Source organism: Triticum dicoccoides, chromosome 7B, assembly GCF_002162155.2.
Source record: "Triticum dicoccoides isolate Atlit2015 ecotype Zavitan chromosome 7B, WEW_v2.0, whole genome shotgun sequence".
Lineage (NCBI taxonomy): Eukaryota > Viridiplantae > Streptophyta > Magnoliopsida > Poales > Poaceae > Triticum > Triticum dicoccoides.
Genome location: NC_041393.1, coordinates 325827521 through 325841290, shown reverse-complemented (window position 1 = coordinate 325841290; position 13770 = coordinate 325827521). Strand labels below are relative to the sequence as shown.

Below are 13770 nucleotides of genomic sequence, written 5' to 3'. Positions count from 1 at the left end.
GAGAAGTGAGGATGACAGATTTATTTAGTGGGATACAAGCTGCTATGATGATTAATCGTGTAGAAAACAGTGACCAATCCCCGGAAGATTGGGTTAGCGACGAGGATGGTTCAGGTGGTTCCACTGGATTGCCAGGGACACCATGTTTTACTTCCAGGCTTTCATTGCTCAAAGTTGGTTCGGTTGTTGCCAAGTTCAGTGATTTCAAGCGGCAACTAGTTATGGAGACTGGTTTTGGGGGGTTCTAGATGTGAAGGCATGGCAGAAGATTAATCTGAAGTATAGCACTTTTCTAATGGACCGAGTGCATGTAGAATCCAGCACAATCAACCTTGATGAACAGGGCGTGCTTGAACTGTTCGAACAGAAGCTTAATTATGTTTTTGGCATCCCCTCCGGTGAATTCGATATAAACGGCGAAGGTGTCGAGCCATCAGAAGCCTGGATCGAGTACACCCGAATGGCAGTAACATTCAGCGACAAAGGCACACATAGCCTAAAAGCAGCTGAAAATGTTTTGCTTGGAGCTATATCAGAAGCGTCCTCCCAAGTATAGTAGGACTGTTTCAAGATTGCATTTGTTATTTTTATAATCGGTCATGTGCTGGCTCCAACCTCCAAACATGATTATATATCCATAGATTTCTGGGCTGCACTTAATGACATTAGCAAGATCAAGAGTTGGAACTGGGGAGGGTATGTACTGAAAAACTTGTTTCAAGCCGTCAGAAAGTACGGGCAACGTATGGAGTTTTTTTACCAGTGATGTTCTTTTCTCCTGGAAGCTTTCTTCAGATTGCCGGTCAAATTGAAGCTTCTCAAACTGCTTGAGGAACAGATGCATTGGACACCCTGGAGGCACGTACCCCTTCAGAAGGTGATTTGCGCTCTCACTCCTTTGGGCGCTGGTCATTTTAGCACAGAAGACACCCATAAAATATGGTTTAGCCCATTTATGCCGGACTTCGTATATCTGTGTCAGAAACAGATGTTTCTTGAGTGAGTACTTGTCCAACATCTGCTGCCACCCTTGCTCAAATTCCTCTTCCGTGGTCATGTGATGAACAAGCTTGTGAAACTCCATTTTGAATTCACTGTTCTTGCTCCAAAGCACACCCATTGACTCTTTCGCTTTTTTCAGGACATGCCACTTGCACCAACGATGTACTGTGTTTGGCATTTCTGCCTCGATTGCAATTTCCATAGAGCGCACTTGATCTGTAAGTATAGTTTGTGGATGCTTCCCACCAACCATACGTATGAACTCTCGGAACACCCACTTGAAAGATTCTTCTTTCTCATCTCTCATCATGACCCCTCCAAAGATTATACTCTGAAAGTGATTGTTGACACCAACGAAGAGACCAAACGGCATGTCATATAGGTTGGTCCTGTATGTTGTGTCAAATGTAATTGCATCACCGAAATACCGATAATGATCGCACCCCCTACTCGTAACCCACATGAGTGTTTTTATCCTGCTGTCTTCATCTACTTGCACGGTGTAATTGAAGTCAGGATCATTTGCTTTCATATCAGCCAGAATTTCCATTGTTTTCATAGCGTCAGAGTCTGACTGGTCCTTGTTCAGCTTCCTGCACAGTGTCTTCAATGAACGTTTTGTAAATGGCACATTTTCAACTGAGCCAAAAAAACTCCCAACAATGCTGAAAACCTTCCCAAGACCAACATTGTTATCGCGGAGTTGTTTCACCAGATCCTTCGTGTACCTATCGATGTGCCTGTGTGACTTTCAATGCATTTTTTCTCCACATGTCACAGACAGCGGGTGGTTATGGCCAGATTTGAACTCTGATATGTACCAACCGTTGTCATTTGAACGGAGCAATCTAATCATGGCTTCACACCCGCACCTTGATGATCGACTGTTTTCCCTCATTGGTTTGCCCTGCAGACACGGTAGCAAGTACAAAACAAATGTTAGCTAGAGATTACCCTAGGTTATCTAGCGCAATACTGTAACAAAATAACAGATCGAATCATAGAAGAAAAAATAACTAATGCAATACTGAATTATTGACATATGAGTGCACATACCGCACAAGCACACAGTATTTCTTGCATACATCTCTTCCGATTAACATTCAGTCTGCTTTTCGCAAGCCTCACGCCGAAACCATATTCCCATGAATAGAGGTTGTAGAACTCATATGCTTCATCCAATGAGTCAAAAGATGTGCCAATTGTTGGATTGATGACTGGCCCAGATTTTGTCTCTGCATAAGCGCGAACTGACAATTCAAGTGCTGTTTTCCTATCAGGGTTCATCTCCCTCTCCTCAGGTGCCTTCCCAATCCTAACCCTGCAGACAGTGTTTTTGTGGAAAAACACATGGATGAAAATGCTCAATTACACTCGAAACAAAAATATATCAACACCAAAAACGTCAGGCACAATCGCTACATCCATCCACCTAACAAACCTAAAAACTTAGCTCAAACAAACCATATAAATTGAAACTACAGAATATAGATTCCAGTATTCTAAAAATCTAATTCACCTGCAAAATCATAAAAACAACACATACATATGCCATGGATTCATTTTTATCCCACACGAACAGCGAAACAAAAATCCAAAACAGAACACACAGCTCGCGCAGCGACCCAACTCCTATAAACTAAAACTCTTTTATCTATAGTGCTATCACCACTGCGTGAAACAAACGAATCCAGCTCGCTAAAAATGACACAAATAAATCAGTAATTGGCTAATGGATGTAGGCCCGAAACCACTTCCTTCAGTATGAAAAGACAGTTTCAACTTGGCAAACGAACAAAACGCATTATGATGCCACAGTAAATCGGTAATTGACTAGAGACTAACGCATCTGCAAACCAACGAACTTGTTATGCTGTCGAAGTCAATCCCCCAAGCAAAACAGAATTAACCTAGGCTTGCACATTTTTTCCATCTCATGACCCTATTTAGATACCAAATGCATGTTACTTTCTAATATCTACATCTCACAAGATAAAACAACTGCCATCTATACTGCACAGCAATCCAAGGAAGGTGTGCTAACCGCCGGATCGAACAATATAGTCATAGTCTGGCAAAACAAATCAAGGTTCGTGCTAAACAATCGCCAAAATAGACGAGGAAAAAAATTCTTATGCACATGGTGCCCCCCTGACTAACCTTCGCGTCCAGCCGCTGGTCGCCTCGGAGCAAACGTCATATGTGGCTCCCTTTCCGATGGCCTGTGGCTCGCCGGCGGCGACCGCCTCCATACCTACAGCGCTCATGGAATCCTGAGACTCCAGCGGCAGTACTGGAGAGCTTCACACCGCATCTTCGTCAATGGCCCTGCAAAAAATCAAATCTAGCTACATGAGTCCAGATCTTACCATGGCAAGCGGCGCTCCGCCATCGGTGCGAAGATGCTCGCCGGGGAAAAATTGGTGGAGGAGAAGACGCGTACCTATTTAACTCTAAGCCATTGGTAGACATGGCGACAGAACAACTTCGAGGCGCCGCCGGAACAACTTTGAGGAGGCGCCATCGTTGGCGCAGGCGGGTGCGTAGAGGAAGGGGATGGAATGGGGATTCTGTCCCGTGGCGCCGCTCTAATCCACTAGATTTCCTGTAGCGGCGACAGGGGGTCATCAATTAGGACGAGCTGTGCTGTTTCGAACCAGCCCATGGGCCAAATTTCCCTGGTGCAGGTCATGTGATCATTGGCAGAACCAGGAAACAGAATCCAGGAATGGGCCGAACAGGAGAGCTAGTTGTATGCCGGACCGTATTTCATCCTATAGGCCTGGCACAAACCTGGCCCGAACTGACGGATTGCACATCCCAAGGCCGAAATGAACGCGCAAGATAAATGCCTGCCTGGTGCTCGGCCGCCATAAGCCCGCACTCAATAGAAACATCCCTATTCTGATCCTCGGCCTTTGAATAGCAGGGGATTTCTCTGAAATCCAAATCGCTGCAACAACGAAAAAGAACCACCAAAACGGTCCGCAACGCACCAACCGGCAGCACCCACCTGACGACCTCCCTTCCCCTCAGCCAGCCTTTTTCCTCAGCCAGTCGACCTCCGCCACCTCCTCCGCAGCTTCCAGAAGCTTCCAGAACTCGAAGAAACCTTTTGGCGCTGGTCACTGAGAAGGAGGGTTGGGAAGGGCACCGCAGGGATCTCCACGGCAGAGGCCATGGCGAGCCGGCAGTGCTGAGATCACGGTGGAGCGGAGCGGAGTGTCCAGTCCCACGCGTGCCGCGCGGGATCCGGGGGAAAGGAGGGGACCGAGGTCCTGATGCAGATCCGGGATGGCCTGCGGCGGCAAGCGCCATCGGCCACTGGGGCGATGCGGTCGCCGATGTCGGCGATGATGCTCGCCATGTTCGCCACCATGGCATCCTTCTACGTTGCTGGCCGGTGAGTCCGCTTGCTCGCTCGACGCATTGAGCGGCTCCTTGAAATGCTCACGCCTGATCCCTCTGCAAGGTTTTTTTTTTCTGCGGGTTTACCGTTATGGGGAATTCTGAATCCATGAATTGCTCTGGCGGAAGAAATGTGTAGTTTGTGTGTCTGGGAAGCTTAAGTGGGTCTTCTAGTGCCACTGCTTAAACTGGGATTATTCTGTTTTGTTTTATATATCATTTATCCTCTAGATAGAGGGAGGGAGATATCTTTTGTTCGTTTCTATGAAGCAACCCATAAGTGATTGGTTTTTGACCTTTTGCTGATCTTCGAGAGGGGAACTTTGTTGACATTGCAAATGTTAGACTGTCTCAGGATGCACAGAATCACGTTTACCTGATAAAAGAGCAGATATCTTTTGTTCGTTTTTATCTAGTATAATCCATAAATTATTGGTTTTTGACCTTTTGCTGACCTTCGAGAGGGAAACTTTGTTGACATTTGCAAATGTTAGATTGTGGCAGGATGCACAGAATCGGGTTTACCTGATAAAAGAGCTCGACAGGCGAACTGGCCAGGTATGTTGCTTCAGATCCGATTATCCCTTCCAGAACTAGAACAATAGCTGCCTTTTGGTGTGACCTAAGCATACGAGTTCTGTCAAATTCAGGGGCGATCTGCAATATCAGTGGACGATACTTTGAAGGTTGTTTCATGCAGGTAACTGTGACCTAGCAGGACCCATTACTATGCAGATGTTGCCTTCTTAATGTACACGCTGACAAATAGTCGAATGCCATGCTACATTGTTCATTATTCTGTTTTTGCAAGTAAATTGGAGCTGGTTCTTCATAGTTGCAGATTTTCTATTGTGATAGTTGGAACTTTGAGCTATAGTAGTAACTCAGTAAGGGCATTAATGTTTAGGCAGCAAGGCAAGAGGTTGGCATCACTTGAGATGGAGTTGGCTGCAGCGAAGCATGAAGGATTTGTTGGCAAATATACCTCTGAGACAAATGCGACTCATTCTAGGAAGAAGCCTCTGGTTGTTATTGGGATAATGACAAGCTTTGGCAGAAAAAATTACCGTGAAGCTGTCAGGAAATCATGGCTTCCGACAGGTACGACTTCATAGTGCATGTCTTATAAGCCATGATCATTAATTCATGTAATTGGGGGTGCAACCTCCATTTTAATTTTTTTTCTTCATATAATCACTGTGGTAATCTATTTTGTACTTTAGAGGTTATCGCCAAGTTATAAAGTGCTTATAGTGATACTGGCAATGTTCAGAAAATCGTTTACTGGTAACAGCTTGGTCGGTTGGCGAGTAAAGGATTAATAGGCGAATGGGCCGACAGTTAATCGGCTACTCAGTGACACACCTAGGAAGGGTTTATCGGTCTGTTCTGTCCGATATCCTATATACCTAAGAGAGTTATCCCCACTAACTTATTTATCTCAACATGCAAGCATGCCACCTCAACATACAACTATGAATGGGATAAGGGTCACCTCAACATGCAATCATGCATGGGAAAAGATCCACCACAACATTCAATCATGCACGGGGAATGACCCACCACAACATTTAACCATGGATGTTTTTTCCCATTCAGTTTATTCTACTTATATTCAATAAATACTGTTACAACTATACATAATCAAATATAATAAGTCATATGTATTTTTTAATTTTGGTTCTCATGTTATCAACCCAAATTTTATCAACCAATTCCCGCAGCAACACGCGGGGTATCCTCTCGTTTTGAACACTGGTCAATGGGTAGTGCGTATTAGACAAATTAGGGCTTACCAGTTCCTGGGTTAGTTATCAGATATTTTTGTATCATGTCAAATCATCAGAATGTTGGCAATCTGTTTGCTTGTTGATATGACTGCTACTTAAATAAACTTGATGCAAGGTAATGCCATACATAAAAGCATGGTACCTATTTTGATGATCCTATAAACACCGCTTGCTGTAAGATTTTAAGTACAACATATGGAATTCTTAAGTTGTATCTAGAATATAAATCAATAAATTATTAAGTTTCAAGAACCAACCAGTAGAAGCAAAAGTCCGAACTGATGGAGAAGGTTGGGCAATCCCCATATACTTCAACCCCCCCGCTCTCTTAACTCGTGGCTCGATAAGGCCTAAAGACAGAAAGAGGCCAAAGTTTTTTTAAATTTTAATTGTGAAAGCCGAGATTTAAACCCAAGATCCCTTAGTTCTGATACCATGTCAAGTTTCATGCACCAACCAATAGAACCAAAAATCCGAACTGATGAAGGTTAGGCAATCCACATATACTTCGATGACCTGGTCAGAGCCGGTCTTGTGTAAAATTACTAAACTTTTATGAACAAAACTTATGCATTTGGCATTGGTAGGTATTGGACAAAATCTAGAAGCAAATGTTGCAGTTCTACTTATTTTCAAAATGACACTCTGGCAATGCTGATCTTCAGTTAATAAAGATAGTAAAATGTGTTCCATTTGTTTCCTTAGTTTTAAAACTTACTGTTGGTAAGAAATGCTCTCTGTTGTCTTTGTGGTTTAAATTTACTTATGCATGCAGGTTCACTGCTGAAGAAACTAGAAGATGAGAAAGGCATTGTAGTACGTTTCATAGTTGGAAGAAGGTACTGTATACTTACAATCCTACTGGAATGATAATATGAAGTCTAGATATCTGATAGTTGCTCCTCCATGCAGTGCAAATCGAGGAGATCGTTTTGACAGGGAAATCGATGACGAGAATAGAAGTACAAATGATTTTGTGACCTTGGTATGCCTGATTTATGAATTTAACATATGATACTGACACTGTTTAGGATTTCATTTGATCAACTTTTGATCTTGGTCCTCTTTCGTAGTGTTGAATTCACATTTCAAAAGGCAAAAAAGAAAAGGAAATATATTTATAGTTGTTTGCCTTGTTACTATGGACTGCTGAGTAAATAGGCAATTTTTCGACTAATTTAATCCATAAGTATATGACTAGCATGGCATTGACATGATGAACGACATACTGATACTGATCTAAACAAGCACGTACTACGCAAACAGTAGACAAATCTACACATGATGTTAGTACTGCTAATACGGTAATAATCAGGAGAGGGATAAACGCGTTATACCCTCCAGTAGGCCATGCAGAAGCCGTGACGGCGGTGACAGCAGCAGCGGCACCCTCGGCGGCCTTCTTGTTGGCTTCAACTTTCTCCTTCTCGGCGGCGGCACGTTCGGCGTCGGTGGACATGGTGATGATGAGGGCGACGCAGACATAGAGGAAGTAGACGAACAACGAGCAGTCGCGTAGTCGCTTCCCAAAAACCTATTCGCCTCTCTCCCATACAGGAATCGGAGAGACGGGGTTTCGGAGACCTGCTCTCCCGTCGACAGTGTACGCGGCGGACGGGATGGAGTCACCGGCGGCAGCAGCAGCAAAGGAATGATGGTGGGCGGTTCGCATGGAGCAGATGTGATCTGATCGTGGCGGCTAGGGTTAGGAGACACCGCACACTTATATAGGCGTAGCTGCATGGGCTCGACCCACGTCCGAATCCGTGACAACCCACGATCCGACGTCTCAGATCATGGCCCAGCTGTCAGAAACTCTCTGTAAGTGACTGGCAAAAATAAGCGCGTAGGTGTGAGCTCGGCTCGGCTCATTCCCGCAACCCGCGACGCGGTGCCGCGCGTCGTGACGAGGCGTGGCGTGGCGAGGCGGGCGGCAGAGGAGGAGCGCGCGAGGGCTTCTTCTCTTCTCAAGCTCCAATAGCATGTAAAAGAGCCACCCTTATAAGGAGGTCCAACTCTTCTTCCACTTCCGGGGTGGGACTAAACTTCCCACCTCCACCTAGTGCCAATAAACCCACATGGGTCCTTAGAGGTTTTTCAGAAATTGCTATATGGGCTTAAGGCCCATCTCAAATTTCAGCAATCCCCCACTAGATCTCGAGGGCCCATTGTGTCCTCTGTTCCAATTGCTGTTTCGATATACTAGTGTTTCAGTGAAGACCCGTTAAGGTTGAGCTTCACCTAGAGCAAGTAGCCACACTCCTTCACAACTGAACAATGGACCATGCCTTGAATTGTCAGTTTGGCGTAAAGAAGCTTCACCACATGTCTTACCAGTACTAGGTTGCCGAAGGCTGACCCCTCGGGTGGAGCATATAAGTCACACTCCTGGCCTATTCATGAGCTTACTAGAGATCACCCCAATCTCATAGACTGTGACCAGCAGTTAGGCTCATATAGGTGTGTTCCTCCAAAGATCGCTATGTAGGATAGCATCTTGCTTACATAAGCCTCGGAACACATTAAGACAATAGTCACCCTTCCATACAATATTGAGAGTATTGCATCTCCAACGGAGTGGGTTAGTATAGGTACTCTCCTCAGTTCTCCACTGCCTTGTTTTCCCAGGTCCTACTTCACGGGATCTCCGATCACATAGGTTGGGTTACCACCATGGCAACTCATGTGGGTCTCATACCCATCTCCCTCGATGCACTATCTATCACAACACGTGATAGCCCTTTTGTAAAGGGATCTGCCAGATTCTTAGCTGTATGGACATACTCCAACGCTATCACTCCGGAGTTTCTTAATTTTCTGACAGCTTTTAATCTCATTCTTATGTGTTTGTTGGACTTCATGTTGTCCTTTGAACTCTTCACCTTGGTGATGACAGTCTGATTGTCACAGTTCATAAGGATAGCCGGAACTGGTTTATCCACCAATGGCAAGTCCATTAAAAGATCTTGAAGTCATCCTGCTTCGATACCAGATGTGTCTAATGCTGTTAATTCTGCTTCCATTGTCGATCTCGTTAAGATCATTTGCTTGCAAGACTTCCAGGAAACAACGCCACCTCCAAGAGTAAATATATACCCAGTTGTGGCCTTTATCTCATCAGCATCAGAGATCCAACTCGCATCACTATACCCTTCAAGTACCGACGGGTATCCGGTATAGTGAAGTCCTTAGTTCATAGTACCTTTCAGATAGCGCATAACTCTCTCAATAGCATGCCAATGTACATCACCCGGATTGGAAACAAACCGGCTTAGTTGCTCACAACAAACGCGATGTCAGGCCTCGTTGCGCTTGCTAGGTACATGAGTGAACCAATGATTTGAGAGTATCTCAGTTGATCCTTAGCTGTGCCTTCGAACTTTCGGACCAACACACTAGGATCATATGGTGTTTGAGATGGTTTGCAATCCGAATATCCAAAACGGCTCAACACCTTCTCAACATAATGGGATTGCAAAAGTGTGATCCCACCCTCATTATCTCTCAGTAGCTTGATGTTCAAGATAACATCAGCCACACCAAGGTCCTTCATCTCAAAGTTCTTAGACAGAAACGACTTGACCTCCTCAATGACTTTGAGGTTGGTTCCAAATATCAGTATGTCATCAACATACAAGCACAATATGACTCCTTCGCCTCCACCATGGCGATAGTATACACATTTGTCAGCTTCATTAACAACGAAGCCAACAAATGTCAGAGTTGTATTAAACTTATCATGCCATTGCTTAGGTGCTTGCTTCAGGCCATATAAAGATTTCAGCAACCTATACACCTTTCTTTCCTGACCATCTATCACAAAGCCATCTGGCTGTTGCATGTAGATTTCCTCGTTTAGCTCTCCATTCAGAAAAGCCGTCTTAACATCCATCTGGTGGACGAGAAGACCGTGCGAGGCCGCCAACGAGAGTAATACTCGAATGGTGGTTAGTCTAGCCACAGGTGAATAAGTATCAAAGAAATCTTCCTCTTCTTTCTGGTCATAGCCCTTGGCCACAAGCCTAGCCTTGTACTTTTCAATCATACCATCGGGCCTAAGCTTCTTCTTGAACACCCACTTACATCCCAATGGTTTGCAACCATAGGGACGCTCAGTGATCTCCCATGTCCCGTTAGCCATGATGGAATCCATCTCGCTACGGACCGCATCCTTGCAGTAGTCAGCTTCTGGAGAGGCATACGTTTCTGAAATAGAAGTGGGAGTATCATCCACGAGGTACACGAAGAAATCATCACGAAAGGTCTTTGCAGTCCTTTATCTCTTGCCCCTACCAAGGGTTTCCTCGTCATCCTCCTCAGGATTTTCATCATGTGTCGTTCATAATATTCCATAGGAATGGCAGGCTCAGGAGTCTCCTCAGATTCCTGTCTAGAAGTGCTTTGCATATCTCTCATAGGAAAAATATCCTCGAAGAATGTAGCATCCTTAGACTCCATAATTGTACCGACGTTCTGGTCAGGTACCTCAGATTTCACTACTAGAAATCTATAGCCAACGCTGTTCTTAGTGTAGCCCAAATTAACGCAGTCCACAGTCTTGGGTCCAAGCTTACGCTTTTTGTGGATCGGCACATTGACTTCCGCCAAACAACCCCAAGTACGCAAGTACGAGAGTGTTGTCCTTCTCTTTGCCCATTTCTCATAGGGAGTGATCTCATTATCCTTTGTCAGAACTTTATTCAGGACATGACATGCCGTCAATATAGCCTCCCCCCACCATGCCTTGGATAAACCCGATGTATCTAACATGGCGTTAACCAGATCAGTTAGAGTACGGTTTTTCTGCTCGGCAACCCCGTTTGACTGGGGAGAATAGGGAGGCGTCCTCTCATGAATAATGCCGTGTTCCGCACAAAAAGAATCAAACTCACTGGAGAAGTACTCTCCACCACGATCTGACCGCACTCGTTTAATTTTCTTTTCAAGCTGATTCTGATACGGCTCAAGTGGCGTTGAGACGATTTTTGGGTTGCCCTGATCTTTCACCACGCGCCAATAGTTGTACTAGCAGAAGCAATCTTGCAGGAAAAAGAAAACGCAATGGATCTTGTTGGAATCGGAAGAGATTGTGGATGTGTACGTGGAGGAGACTAGTAGCAGGAGACTAGTAGCAGACTAGATGGATGGATGGATTGTAGAGATGAACAGCGGCTGGAAGATGTACTTGGTAGTAGTAGTACTAGTATAGATGCAGGGGATTAAGCTAATGACGATTAGCGGCGGCGACGGTGACGGAGTAATTAGCAGATGGATAATAAGCACTAGTAGAAGTATATGGAGAAGAACAGGAAGCTAGATCGACCCTTGTAGATCAAGAATCAAACCGAGACTTGCGCCTTGACGATCGACGTCGCCCAAACACATGCAATGATCAAACCCTGATTAGGGAACGCATGAGCACAGATACGCGGGCATCGCTAGATGCATCTGAGTATTTTCACCTAAACTAAAACCTGCACCTAGACAAAGCCGCACCCCTTGTTTATATAGGTGGTGCGTAACATCTGGGCTAAGCCCGACCTATACTAGGACACGATGAGGACTCCTCATCAATTACAAGTTGTAAACTAGGAAATCTGAACAAACTAGGAAAAATAAATAAAAAGACACACGTATGTATACTTGCATGTATGGTTGCTAGGTCAAAACTAAAATGAACTTGATGGTGCAGCCTTCAAACTTTCATTCTGCTGGCTACATTGAAGTATTGACAAGGTGTTCTGAATGTGGGCTTCACTTCTTCCTGAGGCACGAGCGTATCATATGGAACAGGCTTCACACCTAAGATCCCCCTCTGTTCTGTAGCACACATGATCTTCTTATGACGTAGAGCGGGAACCACATACTTTTGCATCTTGCTTTCATAGCGAGCCTCTCGATTGTCTGATATTTTACTTGACAGTAACGATGGAACGACAAGAGCACTTGTGCTGTCCATATCAGATTCTCAAGTTCTGCCTTATAGATTTTAAAGTAGTGTAGAGCCTCATCTTTAGTATTTAACAGATATACATAGCAATATCTAGTGGAATCATCTATCAATGTCATGAAGTATTTCTTTCCACCTTTAGTCAACACGCCATTCATCTCACAAAGATCAGAATGTATGAGTTCTAATGGTGCCAAGTGTCTCTCCTTCGCAGCCTTGTGAGGCTGGCGAGGTTGCTTAGCTTGCACACATGAAAGGCACTTAGAACCTTTGGCTAAAAGTGAAACTTGGGATTAAATCCAACTTAGCTAGTCCCGTCATAACACCGAAACTTATGTGACAAAGACGTGAATGCCAAATTTCAGATTCATTAACACTCGAATGAATATGGTTCATGACTTTATTACAGAAATCTGCAAGGGAAAGGCGGAACATCCCTCCGCTCTCATAATCTTTTCCAACAAATAGCCCATACTTAGTAACAACTAATTTATTAGACTTGAATACCAACTTAAACCCTTCTCTACATAGAAGGGAGCCACTAACGAGGTTCTTCTTGATGGCGGGGACATGCTGCACGTTCTTTAGCTTCTCTACATAGAAGGGAGCCACTAACGAGGTTCTTCTTGATGGCGGGGACATGCTGCACGTTCTTCAGCTGCACGATCCTTCCCGAAGTAAACTTCAGATCGACCGTGCCAGCACCATGAACAGAAGCACTCGCGCCATTCCCATCAATACGGACCCGTGGCCTGTGACCTGGTAAGAAGAGAACAATGAAATGTCATCACACACATGAATAACTGCACCTGTGTCCACCCACCAATCGGTAGGCTGAAACACTGAAAAAACATTAAATAAATTACCGTACCCAGATGCACCATTCTCATTGTTGCCCACAATCATGTTGACGGACTTGGAGTCTTGTCCTGACTTCTTAAACTTGTTTGGGCACTTGTTGGCCCAATGTTCAACCGAACCACAAGTAAAGCAGCCCTCATCCTTCTTGTTCTTCTTGAAGGTCTTCTTACCCTTCTTGAAGTCGGTATTCTGTTGGACACCATTCTTTCCCTTGGGCTTGTGGGAGTTGAAGTTCCTCTGGTTCACCATGTTGGCAACAGAAGTCCCTTTAGCCCCTTTTCCGTGCGAGTCCTTTGCCCTCGAATTCTGCTCAACACTCAGATGGCCAATGACATCCTCCATAGAGAGTTCACGCCTTTGATGTTTCAGAGTGGTGGCAAAGTTCCTCCAGGAATTAGGGAGCTTAGCGATTAGGCAGCCCGCGACAAACTTGCCCGGTAACTCGCACTTCAGAAGCTCAAGCTCCTTAACAACGCATATTATCTCATGAGCCTGCTCCAGTACAGGACGGTTCTCAACCATCTTGTAATCATGGAACTGCTCTACAATATACATCTCGCTCCCTGCATCGGCGGCCCCGAACTTAGATTCGAGCGCCTCCCACAAGTCCTTGGTGACATGCACATGCAAATATGGGTCGACCAATTTATCTCCGATCACGCTAACAACTGGTCTGAGAAACACAATGGTTGCCTCCCTGAACACCTTCTCCTGTTCAGGAGCAATCATTCCCGTGGACACACCGGTGACCCAGAACAC

General features: G+C 44.9%; 2 protein-coding genes across 3 annotated transcripts in view; one reads left to right on the top strand and one right to left on the bottom strand.

Annotated features, from left to right (window-relative positions):
* Window positions 1-297: 297 nt before the first annotated feature.
* On the bottom strand, window positions 298-3550 carry LOC119341271 (protein FAR1-RELATED SEQUENCE 5-like). Of its 2 annotated transcripts, none has more exons than XM_037613153.1 (4): window positions 3446-3550; window positions 3163-3330; window positions 2059-2323; window positions 298-1909 (listed from the first exon to the last, which is right to left on the bottom strand). In XM_037613153.1, the coding sequence occupies exon 4, from the start codon at window positions 1559-1561 to the stop codon at window positions 533-535; it is 1029 nt and encodes a 342-aa protein (XP_037469050.1). In that variant the 5' UTR covers window positions 1562-1909; window positions 2059-2323; window positions 3163-3330; window positions 3446-3550; the 3' UTR covers window positions 298-532. Both variants share the same exon structure in this region, with proteins under 2 accessions (XP_037469050.1, XP_037469051.1).
* Window positions 3551-3914: 364 nt separating this feature from the next.
* The window catches only part of LOC119337356 (hydroxyproline O-galactosyltransferase HPGT1-like), a 29846-nt gene continuing 19990 nt past the window's right edge, over window positions 3915-13770 (top strand). Inside the window, exons 1-6 of the mRNA XM_037609472.1 lie at window positions 3915-4405; window positions 4905-4968; window positions 5061-5110; window positions 5318-5511; window positions 6976-7039; window positions 7113-7185. Of these exons, the coding sequence (XP_037465369.1) occupies window positions 4284-4405; window positions 4905-4968; window positions 5061-5110; window positions 5318-5511; window positions 6976-7039; window positions 7113-7185 (567 nt within the window). The 5' untranslated portion in view covers window positions 3915-4283. The remainder of the gene's footprint in view (window positions 4406-4904; window positions 4969-5060; window positions 5111-5317; window positions 5512-6975; window positions 7040-7112; window positions 7186-13770) is intronic.

Excerpts from the sequence above, each read along its gene's own strand:
- LOC119341271 (XM_037613153.1), bottom strand. The coding sequence starts at position 1,561 with ATGAAAACAATGGAAATTCTGGCTGATATGAAAGCAAATGATCCTGAC.